General features: G+C 44.0%; 1 protein-coding gene across 2 annotated transcripts in view; it reads left to right on the forward strand.

Annotated features, from left to right (window-relative positions):
- CSMD2 (CUB and Sushi multiple domains 2) overlaps positions 1-18,935 on the forward strand; it is a 567,571-nt gene that overhangs the window by 294,475 nt on the left and 254,161 nt on the right. Inside the window, exons 8-10 of one of the 2 annotated variants that reach the window (XM_038377510.2) lie at positions 1,418-1,505; positions 2,750-2,874; positions 10,695-10,816. The exons of the other annotated variant lie outside the window; for it this stretch is intronic. Of the exons in view, the coding sequence (XP_038233438.1) occupies positions 1,418-1,505; positions 2,750-2,874; positions 10,695-10,816 (335 nt within the window). The remainder of the gene's footprint in view (positions 1-1,417; positions 1,506-2,749; positions 2,875-10,694; positions 10,817-18,935) is intronic. 2 annotated transcript variants of the gene reach the window in all.

Raw genomic sequence — 18,935 nt, forward strand, 5'->3', positions numbered from 1 at the left:
ACCCAAAGAGGAAACCTGTATTTGCTCTAATATTAAGGCTTCCAGCATGTGTCAGCAGCAGCTCCTTGTAAGGCATTGGGATTGAAGCTTTGAACCCCTGGAAGCAGATGGTTGCTTCCATCCGTCTGAGAGCAGCAGTGTCCCACGCTTGGCAAGCGCAGTACCTAACGACAAAGTGGGGTTTAACTGTACAGTGAAAAATTGCTAAATGCAGCTTTCTTGCCTTTAGTGTACTCAGCGGCGCACAGGGCCATGTCTCCACAGACAGTGCATGTGCATCTATTGTTCCATAGTCACATTCCCACACTGCCACAACTTTTGCAGTGTGCGCAGTATCACATGGCACTAATGCAGCAGGTACACATGTGCTGTGTGAAAGGCATGCTTTCCATCGTTTTGCCATCCAATCTTGAGTGCTCTGAAGGCCACTGCTCTAATTAAATAAATTCTGGCATGTAACTGAGAGGATGGTTTGGCTTCCTTTCATTTAGGCCGAGGCAGGAGGGAAGCATGCTCATTTATGTTTCATGCTTCATCGCTTCAGCAGCACTGCGGAGAAATGCCACATTTTCCCCCTGCATCTTTTCCTCTGCGACGTGAGAAAATTGAATCATCTAGATTTCAGCCACTCCATGACAAAACTGTCCCTTTTCTGATATTCGTATACATGAAAAAAATATTTTTGGTGGTTATCAAAATGTAAAATTGAAATCAACATATTGCCAGAGCTCATTTCATTCTCGTTGGGAACCATCTGTGTTTTATGCATTCTCTGCGTCTATGCTTGTTTGCGCCATTTGACAGATTTGCGGGGAAAAATGGGAAAGGGGTCAAACATATAGATGTGTTTATTCAGTGCTGATTATCTCTTTATAAATCTCTTGTTTATAAGCAGCTATATCAAGATTGCTCCATAAAAGTTTTCATATTCAAACTTAATGACTTGCTTTAAAACTTCAGACTGGCTTTTATTTTGGGCAGTTTGTATCATACATCCACCTTTTATTGAGTTGCTTTCTTTCACTGGCACCAGTCAGGTGGGAGTTTGACGGGCATTAGGGACACACCTTGTCATGCTGCAGGTGGCCTTTTTAATAACGGTCTTTGGAAACAAACATTCTCTTTAATTGGTATAATTTTGAAAAATGCAAGACTTCTTTTACAATGGTGCTTCTGTAGTGTAACGAAGGGAAAGCCATGTTGCTCACTGGCATTGAGCAGAGAAACATGGTGCATAAATTGAGCTGAAATGACTTCAGTTACACTTTTTTCCAAATTAAAACAAAACAAAAAGCTAGTGCATTCCAACTAGCAATTACCCATTTTCTCTTCACATCCACCTACCCCAACACAGTCGATGTAAGATGTTGATTTCCTGTGCTATTCTATCTCTGTATGTGCTGTTTTTGCTTTGTAGTAACTCAGGTTGGTGTGTCCCAGGGACATAATATGTGTCCAGACCCTGGGATTCCAGAGAGAGGCAAAAGAATAGGCAACGATTTTAGGTAAGAACCTTGTATGTGTTTCTTTTGCATGCAACAAAGCTACTGTTCATAACCATCATAATGGGCTCTGTGTGTTACATACTCTTTCTTTAGCGACCCACTGTACACCTATAAATGGTTTGTGTCTGAAAATCTTGCAATGATAAGTGACACAGAAAAATTGTGTGTATGTATGTGTATGTATATGTGTGTATATATATCTATATATAGCTATATATATATATCTATATATATACACAATGCGATAATATGACAAGCAGAGATTATAAGGAATCCCCCTCCTCAGGAATGTTTTCTCTTGTCAAAACCAGCCTTGTAACCAAGATTTTGCAATCAGGATTCTTTGTAATTCATTTTTTCCTTTTGGTTAAGTGCAGAAAGAAATATTTTAAACAAACAAACAAAAGGCCCTGTTTTACATTAGCATGAATCACCACAGGGTTCAGTCCATAGAGGCTTCTGAGACGGCTTCCCAGAACACTGTGTCAACCCTTTGTCAATAAGCATATGAACTGTTGGATAATTGTTCTCATCTAACGTTTAAAACAATGCCTGTCCTACTTTAGTAGCTGGCCTTCATGTGAAGTTTGCACGAGTAAATCAGCCAGCTGTTAGCAATGACAGATTAGCAATAGTTAATCTTATTTCTCTGTCGATTGCTGTTCTGTTCACTAAAAATGACTAACCTGAAACCATCAAATTCCACCTGAAATCCACAAAATGGATTTCTGAGCGAGGGAAGAAAAGAGGCGCCAAACGGAGTCCTTAAATACTATGGGCCAGATTCTCAGCTAGTGTAAATCAGCATCACTCCATTTTTGTGAATCGGGCTGCACTGGTTTACACCAGCTGAGTCTCTGGCACTAAAACCATGGAATTAACAAGTGTTTCCAGTACTAAGTGATTTTTTTTCTTGTTTATTTTCTCATTTATAAAAATGCTGAACATGTAACGAATTAGGGTGCAAACCTATGCTTCTGCATTGAGGAAATGTCTCCTGAAGTCCTGTTAAAAGCTCTGATCTCCTATTCAACTATAATTGCTTTAGGAAACGAGCTCCCAACACAAGCAAATGCATGAGAAAGGAGACTGACCTTTGTTAATCCCATCCTATGCCCTGGAAGCCAGAGAACTATTATTCACATTATGGTGAATCACTGAGGTGTCAAAGAAGGCAAAGGACAAAACTGTTGCCTTAGTAGTTTCTCCAATGCTAATTAGCTCCCTTTGGTTCTGTCTACTAGGTTAGGATCCAGCATCCAGTTCACCTGTAATGAAGGCTATGATTTACAGGGGTCCAAAAGCATCACCTGTAAGAAACTGAGTGAAATGATAGCTGCGTGGAGTGACCAGAGGCCGGCGTGCAGAGGTGAGGGAGCATTAGGAGTTAACCTAGCTATGGTGATTGATGAAAAATTCATCTTCTTAATCCTCCATTCTGTCCTTACGTTTGTGTTTGATAAAGCCTTGGCCTTTCAACTTTCTCCTTTCCTTACATCGAAATTCTTTATCCACTCTCACGAGTACTGTTGGTAATGGCCTTTAAAGGGATGCTTTCATGTTGCTAAGACCCAAAGGAGCCATGCCCTTTGTCGTGTATCTTCTGGCAAAGCTGATGCAACTCTTATCTAGGGGGTCTGGTGGTATCTTCACACTCTCCTTGTTTGGCTCACAGCTTGTTCACTCTGCAAAGAGAAACTGTTGCCCAGCAAAGATGGCCCAGGAGTGGGTGCAAGGACTCCTCGTTCCACTGTCTAGCTCCAAGGAAAGTTGGCAGCTCCCAGGGACAGCGAAAGCTCCCTAAAACTGGGGGCCTTGGGCACTCAAACCATGGCCCCACTCCCTTCATGGCCCCTTCCCCCAAGACCCTGGCCCCGTGCTGCCTCTTCCATCTGGGAGCTTGCCCCCCACTCACTCCTCTTCACTCCCTCCCCCCTCTGTCTCCCACTTTTAAAAGTTAAGGGTCCATGGCCCCCTGCCCCTCCCTGTCCCCCTGTTCTGGCACCCCGGACAGCTGCCCACCTGCCAAGTGGGGGTCATAGTGCCTACCTAGTTCATGCAGTGGCTGTTAGGCTTAATTATTTCAAGCATGTCAAGTGCAGTGAAATCTTTGATTGCAAGGCATTAGGGGAGAGCAAAGTACTGTTGTTAAGGGGAGAAGCCAATGCCATCAGCTCAGCCCAAAGGTGGAAAACCCAGTTTGGTCCCAGAAGTTGGTCCCACTTTCCCAGTGGGTCACTATAAACAGCAAGTAAAAAAAAAAATCAAAACGATGGAAGCTATGCACAACCCCCTGTTGGGTATCGCTTTCAAGATAGCATCCCTGATACCTGGTCAGCCTAGCGCTGCTGAGGCTGGCCATTAACTGAGCAGTTTGTGCTGCCTCCATGGTACCTGGGTCACTCTAATTGCTTCCTTCCGGAGCATGTGGTTTTCTCTATGGGAGCTTGTATTCTTAGAATGGTTTCCGTCTAAGTTACCAGGTTCTGTGTTGATGATGATGATGATAAAGACATCTTGTTAGGTCTCTAGCAGAAAAGAACTATTGGCGCATAAGTGTGCACTGCGAGATAAGGTCCCTGATCTTGTTTCCTCCCGCAGGCTATTTCCACAAGGTCTCATCAAAGACCCAGAATTCCCCCTGCCTCCCCTTTCATGGGAGCCTGTTGCAGAGAGATGACTAGGAAATGGCATTATCTAAATATGTCCCTTCCTTATCTCTGGAAGAAATACAAGCTCAGGACTTGATTTGCCATTGCATTGAGCCTGGTGCCATCATAGAATCATAGAATCATAGAATATCAGGGTTGGAAGGGACCCCAGAAGGTCATCTAGTCCAACCCCCTGCTCAAAGCAGGACCAAGTCCCAGTTAAATCATCCCAGCCAGGGCTTTGTCAAGCCTGACCTTAAAAACCTCTAAGGAAGGAGATTCTACCACCTCCCTAGGTAACGCATTCCAGTGTTTCACCACCCTCTTAGTGAAAAAGTTTTTCCTAATATCTAATCTAAACCTCCCCCATTGCAACTTGAGACCATTACTCCTCGTTCTGTCATCTGCTACCATTGAGAACAGTCTAGAGCCATCCTCTTTGAAACCCCCTTTCAGGTAGTTGAAAGCAGCTATCAAATCCCCCCTCATTCTTCTCTTCTGCAGACTAAACAATCCCAGCTCCCTCAGCCTCTCCTCATAAGTCATGTGCTCTAGACCCCTAATCATTTTCGTTGCCCTTCGTTGTACTCTTTCCAATTTATCCACATCCTTCCTGTAGTGTGGGGCCCAAAACTGGACACAGTACTCCAGATGAGGCCTCACCAGTGTCGAATAGAGGGGAACGATCACGTCCCTCGATCTGCTCGCTATGCCCCTACTTATACAACCCAAAATGCCATTGGCCTTCTTGGCAACAAGGGCACACTGCTGACTCATATCCAGCTTCTCGTCCACTGTCACCCCTAGGTCCTTTTCCGCAGAACTGCTGCCGAGCCATTCGGTCCCTAGTCTGTAGCGGTGCATTGGATTCTTCCATCCTAAGTGCAGGACCCTGCATTTATCCTTATTGAACCTCATTAGATTTCTTTTGGCCCAATCCTCCAATTTGTCTAGGTCCTTCTGTATCCTATCCCTCCCCTCCAGCGTATCTACCACTCCTCCCAGTTTAGTATCATCCGCAAATTTGCTGAGAGTGCAATCCACACCATCCTCCAGATCATTTATGAAGATATTGAACAAAACGGGCCCCAGGACCGACCCCTGGGGCACTCCACTTGACACCGGCTGCCAACTAGACATGGAGCCATTGATCACTACCCGTTGAGCCCGACAATCTAGCCAGCTTTCTACCCACCTTATAGTGCATTCATCCAGCCCATACTTCCTTAACTTGCTGACAAGAATGCTGTGGGAGACCGTGTCAAAAGCTTTGCTAAAGTCAAGAAACAATACATCCACTGCTTTCCCTTCATCCACAGAACCAGTAATCTCATCATAAAAGGCGATTAGATTAGTCAGGCATGACCTTCCCTTGGTGAATCCATGCTGACTGTTCCTGATCACTTTCCTCTCCTCTAAGTGCTTCAGGATTGCCATCATTTACACTAGTGCAAAGTGGGGACATACCACCAGCCAATCAGAACAGTTGTGTTTTGCACTCCCTTTGCACGGGTGCGAATGGCAGCAGGAGATGCTGGGCAGTGGCGAATCAGGCCCCCAAAGTCTGTAGCTAATACAGTTTAGGATAGGATTAGCCCACTCTATGGGGAAAGCCTGATGCAAGGGGAGAGGAGAGGGGTTAATGACAGCCCCTCATAGCCCAGTCATGAAGGGTCTCCTCAGAAGTGCTAAACAAGCCCCACTTAAGATGGTAGGAGCTGAGCTTGCTCAGTGCCTAGTAGGATTATGCCTTTGAGGTCAGCATTGTAAGCAGCTTTTGCTTAGTCATGACTGAATGAAGTTATCTTTTCCCCCTCCACACACACACATCCTTTTTATTATATATATAGTAGTTGGGAGCAGGTGACAACCATGCAAAAATCACATGCCTGTCTCTGGTGTGACAGCGATAGATCAATACTGCACTCAGAGCTGGCTGGAACATGGAAAGGATTTTCTGTGAAAAATATCTTTAAAAAAAATCCAAAACTTTTTTCATTTTTTTCAATGAAAAACTGAAACCAGAAAAGAATTCTGCTTGTTTTTTTAATTTGAAAATAGAGACATTTTTATTGCAATACCAGAACATTTTCAAAGAAGCAAAACATGTTCAGTTTGAAGAATAGCTCTGTTTTGTCAACAGTTTTCAACCAACTGTAATTTCAATGAACTTGCTAGTTTGCATGTGTACCGCTGCCATTTACTGGTGAGAATGGGAATGGCTCAACTGTGTTTCATAGGCACTCTACTGCTGTATGTACTGAGATATCACAGTGTTGGGTGTGCTATAAACATTTAGAGGACGTAAAGGCGAGTCTCCTTTAGCTCAATAAGGTGGGTCTTAGACTTCTGGAGCAGGAGGATCCAAGTTCTATCCCCACTGTTCTGAATATGTTCTCAGTCTGCCACATGTTGACAGCTGTGAAGCTGTAGATGGGCACAGATTCATTGCAATACCATTAACATGGTTGCAGATATTATGTTTGTTAGTTAGTACAATTTCTTAGAGAACGATTCCAAGTAAAGTCAACCCGATAGTTTAAATCTTAAGTGATCACTATGCCTGGAAGGACGTGAGAATGGCTTGTCGATTTGCTGTCTTTGGTAGCTTCAGAACAGTTAATAAATGATGACTTGTACTTATGTTATAGACTTGACTTTCATCCCAACAAGAATGTCCGGTATTTTCTCTGAACCACCAGCTACTGTACCTGAGGCTCTTTCCTCTCATAACTGATAGCTCTCTGCACGCTGCCCTTTAGACTTGCCATTTCAAAAGTAATGGACGGTGCTATAGTATCTTTGAAGGCTGTTTAATGCTCATAGGCTACAGAATTGCCCCCCTTTTGCACTAAGTATGTCAGCTGACTCACTGAATGTGGTTGGATGAGTTCATCCAATGCTATTGCAGTGGGTAATGTATGCTTCTTTTATATTTGGGACAGAACCCATGGAACTCACTGCTAAAGCATGACATTAGAGCCAAGAGTTTAGCAGCATTTTAAAAAGAATTAAGTTTTTATATGAATAATAAAACATCCATAGTTACATTAGATAAAATATTTATAAGGGATATATAAACCTTCGTGTTTCAGGACATAAGCTAGCCACTAACTGACTATTGTTGGGAGTGGGGGGGGATCTTCCTTATGGGCAGGTTATTCCATAATTTTTCATTACTCTGGGCCTGCCTGCACATATAAATTATTACCACTTTAGTTATACTGGTATAATTAAAGTAGTAGAACCACACGCACACAAAGTGTGAACACAGTTATATTGGTTTACAAGTACTTATACCAGTATAGTTAAATCCTGTATCAGAAGGGGAGTAAGTGATATCGGTATAAGCACTTTTAAACCGTTAGAACTGAGTCCTCTTAAGGCTTTTATTGCTGTAAAAATAAATTTAAAAAAATCACCCCACTAACTGAAATAGTTATATTGATAGGTATAGACTAGGCCTACATCTCAGAGATAGTATCTGGTATGAGACAGTATTGGAAACAGAATACTGAGCTAGACAGACCATTGTTCAGATCCAGTTTGGCAATTCTGATGTGACTTGAGCCTTTGTCTCTAAAGGCATGTCTACGCTGGAGTTAGAGGCATAAATTCCAGCTTGAGGAGATGTACCCCCCAGCTATGATTAAGCTAGTGCACTAAAAACACCAGTATAGTTGCTCTGGAATGGGGTGGTTAGCCCATTTCATAACTCGTGCAGCCACAGCTACACTACCCTTTTTAGCATGCTCACTTAATGACAGCTAGGGCAGGTACATCTGCACCTCCCACTCCAATGTACACATACTCTAACAGGTGAGACAGGAAAATGGCCACACGCGGGGGAAGTTAGGATTTGGATCAGAGTCTTAAGTTCATGATTTAGTCTTATTTTCAACAATAGAACAATGCCCCTGGGAAAAATGGACCCCAGTAATAAAGACTGTCCTGAAATTAGCGATGCCATACATACTGATGAACCAGCTTGTTGTCCTTCTGTGATCAGCCCCACAAAGTATTCATTCCAAATGGAGGCAAAGGAACATAGGCTGTTTGTATTTTTAAGTAGTAGTCTTCGTTGTTGTTTCTTTTCCTGCATGGAAGTGAATGCCTCTAATATGTGTTATTGTTTGAGGATATCTGATTGAATGGCAGGTCTCTGATGGGCAGTATTTTTCCAGCAATGCTCATAAGTACTCCATTGTCTAACCATCAGCAAAAAATTGACCGCTGTGCTGTGCTTGGGGATGCTTAAGCAAGACACATAACCTCTACCCAGTTATTGTTCCCTTTGTGTATGTCAACTCTTTTATAAGTATCCACTTTCTAGATTCAAACCGCCAGGGGACACATTCAGCAGAGGTACGTGGATGTGGTCTGTGTTGAGAGGCCTCTCTGGGCTGTGATGAAAAGAGCTGTTTCCATTGCTTAGTTCAGCATGCAGCAGTGCTAGGTCTTTGGGGCTGGCCTACAGGGACAGCTCCTCTGAGCTGCCCGAAGTGGTGTTAGCTCTTGGCCTTCGTAACTGTTTGTTCTGTGGTACTCTGGGACACGGGATGCGTGTTCAAAAGCTGCTGAAAGACCTGCACCAGGGACTGGGCTCTGTTAGAAAAGTAGGAGTAGGTTGGTCAGATCAAAGTGCAGAGTCCAAACCTGCAGGTAGCTTAGGGTCACAAAATAGTCCAGTGGGGCCATTACGATTCTAGCTCAGCCATTGTTAACAGCTCTGTCTGCATGTGCATATTTTGTGGACACCCACACTCATGGGAGAGCTAGAGAGAGTGTGCACTAAGGATTCTTGATCACTGGAGGTGAATTTCACAGTGTTAGCAACCTCAAGCATTCAAAAATAAGTCAGGCCCCCAGAATTTTTTTTTTAATTTGGTTCTTTTATGTGCTTTCTGAGACCCAGAGAGCTCCCACTTTGGACCTGACCATCATATCCTTGCAAAAGTATTTACTGGCTTCTCCACTATCTAAATGGGGCCCCCTACTGGTGATGCCTTCCTGCCAACAGCAACCAGTATGATCCCTTCCAATTTCATGGGCCATAGCCATTGAGCCTATTGATTGGGTCCAATCTACCAGTGCTTAACCCAAAGGTGTTTCCCTCCTTGTTGCCACTTACCAGTCACAAGGGAGCAGCCTCCGGTAAGGCTGGTACAAAGGGTGCCCATCGATCTCACATTAACAAGATACAGCATTCACATCAGGAGACTGACCACTATGGGGCTCATTTGGAATAAGAGAGGAGCCTTGTTGTGAACCTGTTCCATTAACAGGAGGCCTGTTTGTCTCCATCAGTGACAGGATGCAGCATTGCAGTGTCAAATCACTGACCGGGGAGCCATAGGGAAGAAATGGGGGGAGGGGTAAGACTTGGATCAGGAAGCAGAATGCCCCCAAATATATGTCAGCATGAAATGATACAGATCAGGTGAAGTAGGAGGGACCTGCTTTATTTTACGCTGTTTCATGGTTATTTCACTTGCTGCACCCCCCAGTTTTCTGGCCTTCGGGTTGTAAGTTACACTCTTTAACACCACCATTTACAGGAAATTTGGCCCAAAGTCGGTTGCTCTGGGCTTAGACTCTGGGTAACTGTACTGATAGGTCAACAGTTTAGCTCAAGAATGGGGTGTTGTTTGTTTGTGTTTTTCATACAGCATAGCCCTTAATCAGCAGCTCTGTGTAGCTGTATTTGTTCTGTCTAGCGATGGACCCAAAACAGAACCTTGGCTATGAACACAGGCACATGCATGCACACCAACCTGCTCACACAGAACACGTACACATGCAGCCCCTTCGGACATCAGGAAGGTACAATTCCCGGATCTGATGTGTGTGGGCCAGGCCCACTTGACATTCAGCTCAACAGCAAACGCCGATACAAAGCCATGACTCTGCACTTCATGGTTGCCAGTGGAGAGGGAGTTGGGGGCTGGTTCTGACAAAAGGATTCCACGGGCCTTTTCCTTTCTTTTACCCTTATGCACTTTCCCACCTCCGCTTCACTTACACTGTTGTTAAGAAGCTAAGCAGAGCTGCCAGCCCGTGGAGAAATCGGACTTAACTCAGCCTCTCCTCATTAACCGTTTGCTGTATTAGTTTTTGCTCAGGCTGTCAAAAGGAGCATGGAGAAAGGAAAACAGGGCCCGCCTGGAAAGAAGCAGTGCTTCCTAGTTGGATTCTGCAGCGTGTGTTGCAGTACCCTTCGTGAACCAGGGCTTACAGAAGCCCCTGTGCAGTGGTCTTAGGTGTAGCACAGGCTCCGTTAAATCATTCTGAGCCACAGGGCCTGTCTCTGTTCAGCAGCCTTAATCAAGAATCCCCTTTCTATTCATCACAGCATTTTCCTGTGTCTTCTGTACTACAAGGGGCGCAACAGCCCCTACCTGCTGAAGACAATGTGAAGCAGTTTGTTTCCCTCTTGATTTTATGCAAGCACTCTCTCACCTCCCTAAATAAAGAGCCAAATGTACATCCCAAGGCTGATGAACCTCCCCCAGACACTGTCTTATTTTCTTCTTCGCAGCCAGGATGTGCGATACATATCTCCGGGGCCCCAGCGGAGTGATAACCTCTCCCAACTACCCCATACAGTATGATAACAATGCTTACTGCGTGTGGGTGATCACCGCCCTCAATCCAGCCAAGGTAGGTCTCTCAGAGATGTCTCGATCTTAGTATCTTTATTCCTTTTTTTTTTTTTTTGAAGTCACCGTTCATCTTTCTTTCTCTCTCTTTCAAAGCTGCTCAGGTTTTTGGTGCTGTTGTTTCCACCTACAATGTGCGTCTCAACTACTTAGGGAGGCTGTGACACTTTGCGTACCTCCCGTTTAAAATGTCTTTCTTTAAGGGATGTAATTAAAAGTCAATGTAATTATTTTTAATCAAAGCCTTTTTGATATCTCGATGTGAACGGTGCTGAAATGCCAAACAGCTTAGCAAAGCATTTCATTAAAACTGGCTTTCAGTTAGGGCATGGAATGTCCGTGCCGCGAATGCTGATGTTCACTGATTTTAACTGATACCTGGCCCCCAGCCAACTGGGATTTACAGTCTAAAGGGCAGAAGGCGAGCCAGAGAGGAGGAGGAACTGGCTCTCTCCACCGCTAATACTGGCCAATCCTTCCTGTGCTTTGGGGTTTGAAGCACATTATACAGCTAATGCATGATGTTATTTGTCACTCACACAAGCTATATCTAATCCCTCTGCTGCACCTTGGCAATAGCTTCCAAGCTGCAGTGGAATGTCTTTTAAAGCATTAATGTTCCACTGGAACATCCTCCCTTCAGATTCGGACACCCTGGATGGCGCTTCTTGTGTGTTGCACCTGGCATGTGTCACACAGGGTGCAGCAGTGGGGCAGGTGCATGGAAGGGCTTGCACACAGGTTTACACTACGTTCATTGAGAAAGCACAACCCTCAGACCCCTGGAGAAACACACAGCAGTACTAGCTGGTCACTGGTACTGGCAGCTTTTTGACTGTGCCCTTTGTACTTGCTGATCGCCAGCTAAGCTGCTCAGAAGTCAAGCCTGGCTTCACTTTAGATCTTTTCTCCTTGGACACAAGGACTTTGGGGCCATAGTAGAAATTGCCAGGGAAGAGGAGAGAAGCGATGTATTTCCTTCATTTTTCTTAATTATTTTTCTGCATCTTTATTTGTTTAAAAAAAGAAAATGGACCCAAAATTTTGGTAAATAAAATTTTCAGAAAACAGTTCCCTTTGTTCTTGGGCTTGGATAGGAAGTTGCAGTCAGCCAGGCCCTGTCTGCACTGGCTTTCAAATAGGCAAATCCTTTTGAGCTTGGGTGCATGACTTTTGGGCACCGAATTACGTATTTATGGCCGTGTCAGGTGCTTCAGTGACCCTAAACAAGAGAACTGCCTCATGCCACTTCCCCGTAGTGCTTGAATGGGCAGACTCCAGACATTCCCATTTGCTTTTTCACCAGGCACAGAAAAGCTGGTAAATGAATTTCTCTGCTTCTCCTCCAGTGATCTGTTTCATGGGTTTCCCTCTGCTATGCCCAATTGCTAGGCAGAATGGCCGATTGCATGTTTCCCAGACTCTGTCCCCACCCTGCTGCAGCTTCCTCCATCCCCACTGTTCTTTCTCCAGTTGGTATCTTCCTTAGCTTTTAAACATACTTTAATAATTAATAATTTTTTTTTTAAAAAAACAACCTTGATTAGATAACAGATCCATAGGACCCGATCCTCAGCTGGTGTAGCTTCACTGACTTCAATACCTAATAACTTCCTGTAGAGAATACACATTGTTCTCTATGGGCCACATCTTCAAGTGGTGTAACTCCCTTAATGTCTGGGTTATATCGATTTACACCAGCCCATGGAGAATAAACATATTTTTTTCCCTTAAGTAACTAGATAATTATCAGCCTATAAAGGGTTTCTGGGAAGACTTCAGACTGTTGAGTGATTCATCCCAGAGACACAATTTCCAGGTAGGGAATAATCTCCATCTTTTTGCAGCACATGGGGTTAGGTGAAATGCACTGATGTGTTCGGAAAAGCCCTTACTGTGCCTGCTTGTCACGTGTGAACAGTTGAGTTTGTTCACGTTAATCTGAGATGCACTTCGTGACCAAAGAATGATATCTTGCACCCTGTTAAAATGGCAGAGAATGCTCTGCGAGGTCCCAGGGGCCAATCCAAGGAGCGGGCTGCCTTTTGACATTCCCCAGGAAGATGGCAAACAGCAAAAACAAATCAATTGCGTTTAGCGTTTGCTGCTACTGAAGGAATCTGTTGAGGCTGCAGAAACCCCAAGCTGTGAAGAAGAGAGCTCATCAGTAGGGAGAAAACACATGTATACAGCTCCAAATCATTGAATTCAACAACAGGAAAGCGTGATCACTGAATAAAATACATGTGCTGATGACAAAGGCCCCAATCTAGCAAGTAGATTGACTAGCATGGCCAGTCATTCGGTGCCCACTCACAGTCCCGTAGAAACTAACCGTCTGGGTTAGTTCATTGGCTTACAGCACGTCTGTTATACTGGGAGCACTTGATTTCTAATCCCAGTTTTGGCACTGACATTCTTTGGGTTGTTGAGAAAGTCATGTAGACCCTGATTCAACAAGGTACTCAAGCACATGAGTATTCACTGTGTTAGGCACATGCTTAAATACCTTACTGAACTGGGACTTTAACCTCCTGGGTTCACGTTTCCCATCTGTAAAATAAGGATAAGAACACTTATGTGCATTCCATCACAAGGTGGGAGAGTTGAAGATCGATTAAGTACATCTCTGTAAAGCCCTTTAGAGATAAAAGCATTATGGGCCTGATCCAAAGCCCATCCAACTCAGTGGGAGATTCCTGTTGACTTGACTGGGTTTTGGATGAGCTCCTACATGAGCTCTTAATATTAGGGATGGGAAAAACCCACTGAGGCAAACTCAGAACTCATTTGAAAATCATGTGTTCTGTATTTAGAAAAGAACTGTAGGGGCCACATCCTCAGCTGGTGTAAATCAAGTGGATCTATTGAGTTCAATAGAGCTATTCCAGTTTACAGTAGCTGAGGATCTGACCCTATATTTTTAAGGTTCAAGTGTCCTTCGGCTTGGGAAAAGGAGAGAGCTGGGTTGCTCCATTTTTTTAAGTTTTATTTTTCTTCTCAAGAAGGAAGGTATTAAATAGTTTACAACCAACATGGGACAGTAGCATTTTGCAAGGTTGATGTTCAGTATGTGATATCAGCAGGTTTGGAAGGATGCAGGTTTTTTTTTGGTCAGTGTTGGTAAATGTCAGTTTCACTGTACATGCTAAACCAAGGGGGGGGGGGGATCTAAATTTCTGAACAGCCAAAGTAAGAAAAATGTTGCTTGAGAATTTGTGTGATTTAAGGATAGTTACTTTGTATACCTTGATATGTGATATTGATCATTTGTATTTCAACGGTTATAAAACTTGAACTTTGTAAGTCTCAGCATCTGCTGTCATTAAATAATTCTCTGACCCCCTCCTAATTTCTCAAACCTGTAAAAATTTAAATCGGCAGAAATTTTAAAAAAAGCTTTAAAGCCCCATCAATGTCATTGCTGTACATGGGGACATATCTTAGTGCTCCTAATAGTGGTTAACTGGGGCCGGAGATCAGAACTGGAGTTAAAGCCAGGGTCAGTAGCCAGTGTTAGGGTGTAGAAGCAAGAACCAGAAATAGGACAGGAAAGCAGGAATCAGGGACAAAGCATGGCCCAGGGGTCAGGCAAGAAGGCAGGGTCCAATGTAGCAGCAAGCCAGGGATTCATCCTGTTACTCAGACAACTTTCTGTGCTGCCTTCTCGCTTCAATAGAAAGTCTGAGCCAATCGGAGAGGCTGGATGTCTCCTCCAATCGGGAGCTTCATGGTGGTGCCGGTGAGCTAGGTCCACCAGCCCGCGCTCCCAGCTGGTACCAGTGAGCAGCTGGGTGGTGGCTGCTGTTTGAGGACGACTTATGATTCTAGACCTGCCATCCCTCACAATTATCTGTCAAAATGTTCTTCTGCAGAATCTAGCTATAGGGTGTGTTTGTTTAGCGAGCTCACTAAGAATGGAAGTGAGGGTGCAGCAGCATGAGTCTCAGTACTAGCTGCCAAATCCACATGACAACCCCCCCCCCTTCGGGGTATGTACTCTCTTGTGCCGCCTGTACTGAAGCCGGTGGTGCTAAGACACTGGTTCCATTTTTAGCGAGCTAACCAGAAGAAAGCTAGGGTGGGTATGCCCATACGAGCTGGGAAAATCACATCCCAAACAGATTGACAGAGCCAGAAGAGTACCCAGAAGTCACCTACTACAGGACAGGCCCAACAAAGAAAATAACAGAACGTCACTAGCCATCACCTTCAGCCCCCAACTAAAACCTCTCCAACGCATCATCAAGGATCTACAACCTATCCTGAAGGATGACCCATCGCTCTCACAGATCTTGGGAGACAGGCCAGTCCTTGCTTATAGACAGCCCCCCAACCTGAAGCAGATACTCACCAGCAACCACACACCACACAACAGAACCACTAACCCAGGAACCTATCCTTGCAACAAAGCCCGTTGCCAACTCTGTCCACATATCTATTCAGGGGATGCCATCATAGGGCCTAATCACATCAGCCACACTATCAGAGGCTTGTTCACCTGCGCATCTACCAATGTGATATATGCCATCATGTGCCAGCAATGCCCCTCTGCCATGTACATTGGTCAAACTGGACAGTCTCTATGTAAAAGAATAGATGGACACAAATCAGACATCAAGAATTATAACATTCAAAAACCAATTGGAGAACACTTCAATCTCTCCGGTCACTCGATTACAGACCTGAGGGTGGCTATCCTTCAACAAAAAAGCTTCAAAAACAGACTCCAACGAGAGACTGCTGAATTGGAATTAATTTGCAAACTGGATACAATTAACTTAGGCTTGAATAGAGACTGGGAATGGATGAGTCATTACACAAAGTAAAACTATTTCCCCATGTTATTTCTCTCCCCCACCCCACCCCCCACTGTTCCTCAGATGTTCTTGTTAACTGCTGGAAATGGCCTACCTTGCTTGTCACCATGAAAGGTTTTCCTCCCTCCCCCCGCCCCCCCCCCCCCCGCAGCTGGTGATGGCTCATCTTAAGTGATCACTCTCCGTACAGTGTGTATGATAAAACCCATTGTTTCATGTTCTCTCTGTGTGTGTGTGTGTGTGTGTGTGTGTGTGTGTGTGTGTGTGTATATATATATATATATATATATATATATATATTATATATATAAAAAAAAATCTCCCCACTGTATTTTCCACCAAATGCATCCGATGAAGTGAGCTGTAGCTCACGAAAGCTTATGCTCAAATAAATTTGTTAGTCTCTAGGGTGCCACAAGTACTCCTTTTCTTTATCCCAAACAGTGTAAACCTACCTATCATGAGTCCAAACCGCTGAGTTACATAATCCGCCCTGGGATGTGCTTAGACACCCTGGGCACAGTGCAGCGTTGGTTGAAAACTTTTGTGTACAATGGGGCCCGTGTACCACATGGGACCACTCTCCGTAAACATTCTTTTGAGGACTTTGTGCTGGCCCCTGGGCTGCACGCATTGGTTTCTCGAGTGGTGAGTAGCCCATTGAACTAGAAGCAAACTGAGAAGTGTCTGGGGGAAAAACAAGATTTGAATTAAAATTGGCATTTCTGAGCCCACTGCTGATGATGCCTCCCCCCTTCTTAAAATAAAACTGAGCTCATTTGTCAATGTTTCTTCTGAGAAGGACTCCTAGAGCTCAGTGCTACAAGACATGGAGCAGGAATCGCTCACATACTTAAAATAAAAGTACGTGCTTATGTGGCTTGCTCAAATTAGGCCAAATTGCTCAGCAGCTTCCAGGTTTGAGATGCTAAACTGGCTTCTGATTAACTGAGGCATGGGATTCAGTTTCAGGTAAACCAGCCAAAATATTTGTACTCCAAAAGAGCTAGCTATCTAGTGATCTGACCCAGAAATGCCTGAGTTTCTGTGCTCAGCTCTGCCACCTGCTCACGCTTTGGCCTTGAGCAAGTCCCTTGACCTCAGTGTGGGTTTTTTTTTCTCCAGCTGCAAAAACATCCCCTGCTGTGTCATCGTATCTACTGGATAGCAATGTTTACTTGTTGACTTCAAACAGATATCGTGAGGCTTAATTAATATATGTAAAGCACTTTGAGATGAGCACATTGAAGGTGCTATACTACATGGACAGGATTATTATTGTAATTTTGTTCTCCAAATGTGACCTTCCTTCATGTCAGAAATTGCAGTGGATCAAGCCTTGAAATCATGAGGCATATTTGAGCCCATTTCTTTGACTTGGCCAATTGTTTCCTGTCATATCAATGAGTTAAAAATGAGGTTTTGTGGCATTACTGTTCCTGCATGTGCCAGGAGGTCTTGTGGTGTTTGTCCCATTAAATAATGTTCAGTCTTCAACCAAAAGCAAAACAATATAAACTGTGAGGGAAAGATACATAAATAAATGTTACACTCGTTATCCTGTTCTCGTGCAACAAGGTTATGGTCTACAGTATATTAGAATGTAATTAGCTATTTAATGAGGGTCAGACTCTTTAAAATGCAGTTTACTTGCATGACTGGTTTAACTAATGATGTGTGCCATTTTACAGCCCTGTGTTCTTTGTATTAATCACATTATTTCATTGTTACATGGTTCAATAATATTCTGCGTTGGTTAATATTTCAGCATTGCTGCTAATATTAGTAGCTTTTTATTTAACATAAAAAAATGAAGATTGGGGATTTTAGGAACATTTACTCTAAGCCACAATCAGGAATTGGAGTTCATCAGTACTAAAATGTATACAAGTTCCTTAACCTCCATGAAATACCATGAATCCCCTTGTTTTAGAATCCAAAAGCTTTTGAATGCTCTGCTCTACCCAAGATGTGATAGCCACAGTGTCTAATTTCGTTAGATTTGCTAGATTTACACATTTTAAAGAGATTAGTTATAAGAAAGGAACAAAGAACATTTTGCCTGAATCATGGTGTCACGGGAGCTCAGTCTGTCCCGTGGGTGTTGTCCCCATTTGCCCAGTGCAGGGTTGATACACCTTGTCACACAGTCGTTGAGATTCCCTGCTAAGTCAAGTGATCACAATCAGGAACTCCAGACCCTTGGTCAGGGCAGAGCAAACAAGCCATCTATAGCCCCTGGGCCTCCTGGCCAGGGCAAACAATAGTATTTAGGGGTTCTGCCCCCCTGAACAGGGCAGAGCAAACAATTAGTCTATATTAAGAGTCCCTGGCAGCCATGCCTAGTGGCAAGTGCAGGGGGATAGGGGAACCCAGGCTCACCCTACTCCACTGGGTTCCGACCCAGAGTCCCATGAAGCCAGTAAACTCCCTATTAAGGGCTCAAGCCTCGGCCCCCAACACGTTCCCTGGTTAACTTCCTATCATAAAATCCATCTCGGGCATCTCCTCTGCTGGTAGCGGCATGGCATCCCTGTCAGTCTCTGCGATCAGCTGGGCCTCCTCCACGTGGTCTAGGTCCATGACCTCAGTAGTGTGGAGAGTCAATGGTTCCTCTGCAGGAGCCTGCAGCATACATCCTTCCTCCTCCTCAGCCAGCCCCAACTGAGCTGGGCCATTTCCTTTTATGTGTCCCTTCCACCTGGAGCATGCACAGCAGAGGTGAGGGCGTGTGGTCTCCTGGGCCCACAGTGATTGGTCAGCCCCTGTTGGCCCAGTATGGAGTTGATACACCCCGTCGCACATATATATACCCATTGTTCTTAAAAGGGTATTGTCCTTTGGATGCCTGGTCAATTAAAATAAATATATAGATAGATAGATAAAATTAGAAGTGGCTTAAGATGCTACTTCTTCCCTTGAGCCAATAATTGTGATTTTGCAATCACATTTTTTTCTGTATTTTTAAAATGTTTTCCTCTCCCTGCTGCTGTGTGAAAGACCCGCATAACATGAAGGAAAACAGGAAATACAACAAAATGAGTGTTAACAAAGTTCTGTCAAATGTGAAAAGGAAAAAAGAGAAACACAGTTTTCTCTTGTCTACTGCAATTATAGTAATCTTAGGCCCCCGGTCCCGCAAATACTGGCACACTCATGTAACTTTAAACATAGGGGTAGTACCACTTAAATTAATTGCCATTGAAACCTTGTTCATTTTGAATTCAGTGGGCTTACTCATGTGCTTAAATTTATTCATGTGCTTAAGTCCTTGTATGATTGGAACCTTAAATGCTACTT

Source organism: Dermochelys coriacea, chromosome 19 (genome assembly GCF_009764565.3).
Source record: "Dermochelys coriacea isolate rDerCor1 chromosome 19, rDerCor1.pri.v4, whole genome shotgun sequence".
Classification (NCBI taxonomy): Eukaryota; Metazoa; Chordata; order Testudines; family Dermochelyidae; genus Dermochelys; species Dermochelys coriacea.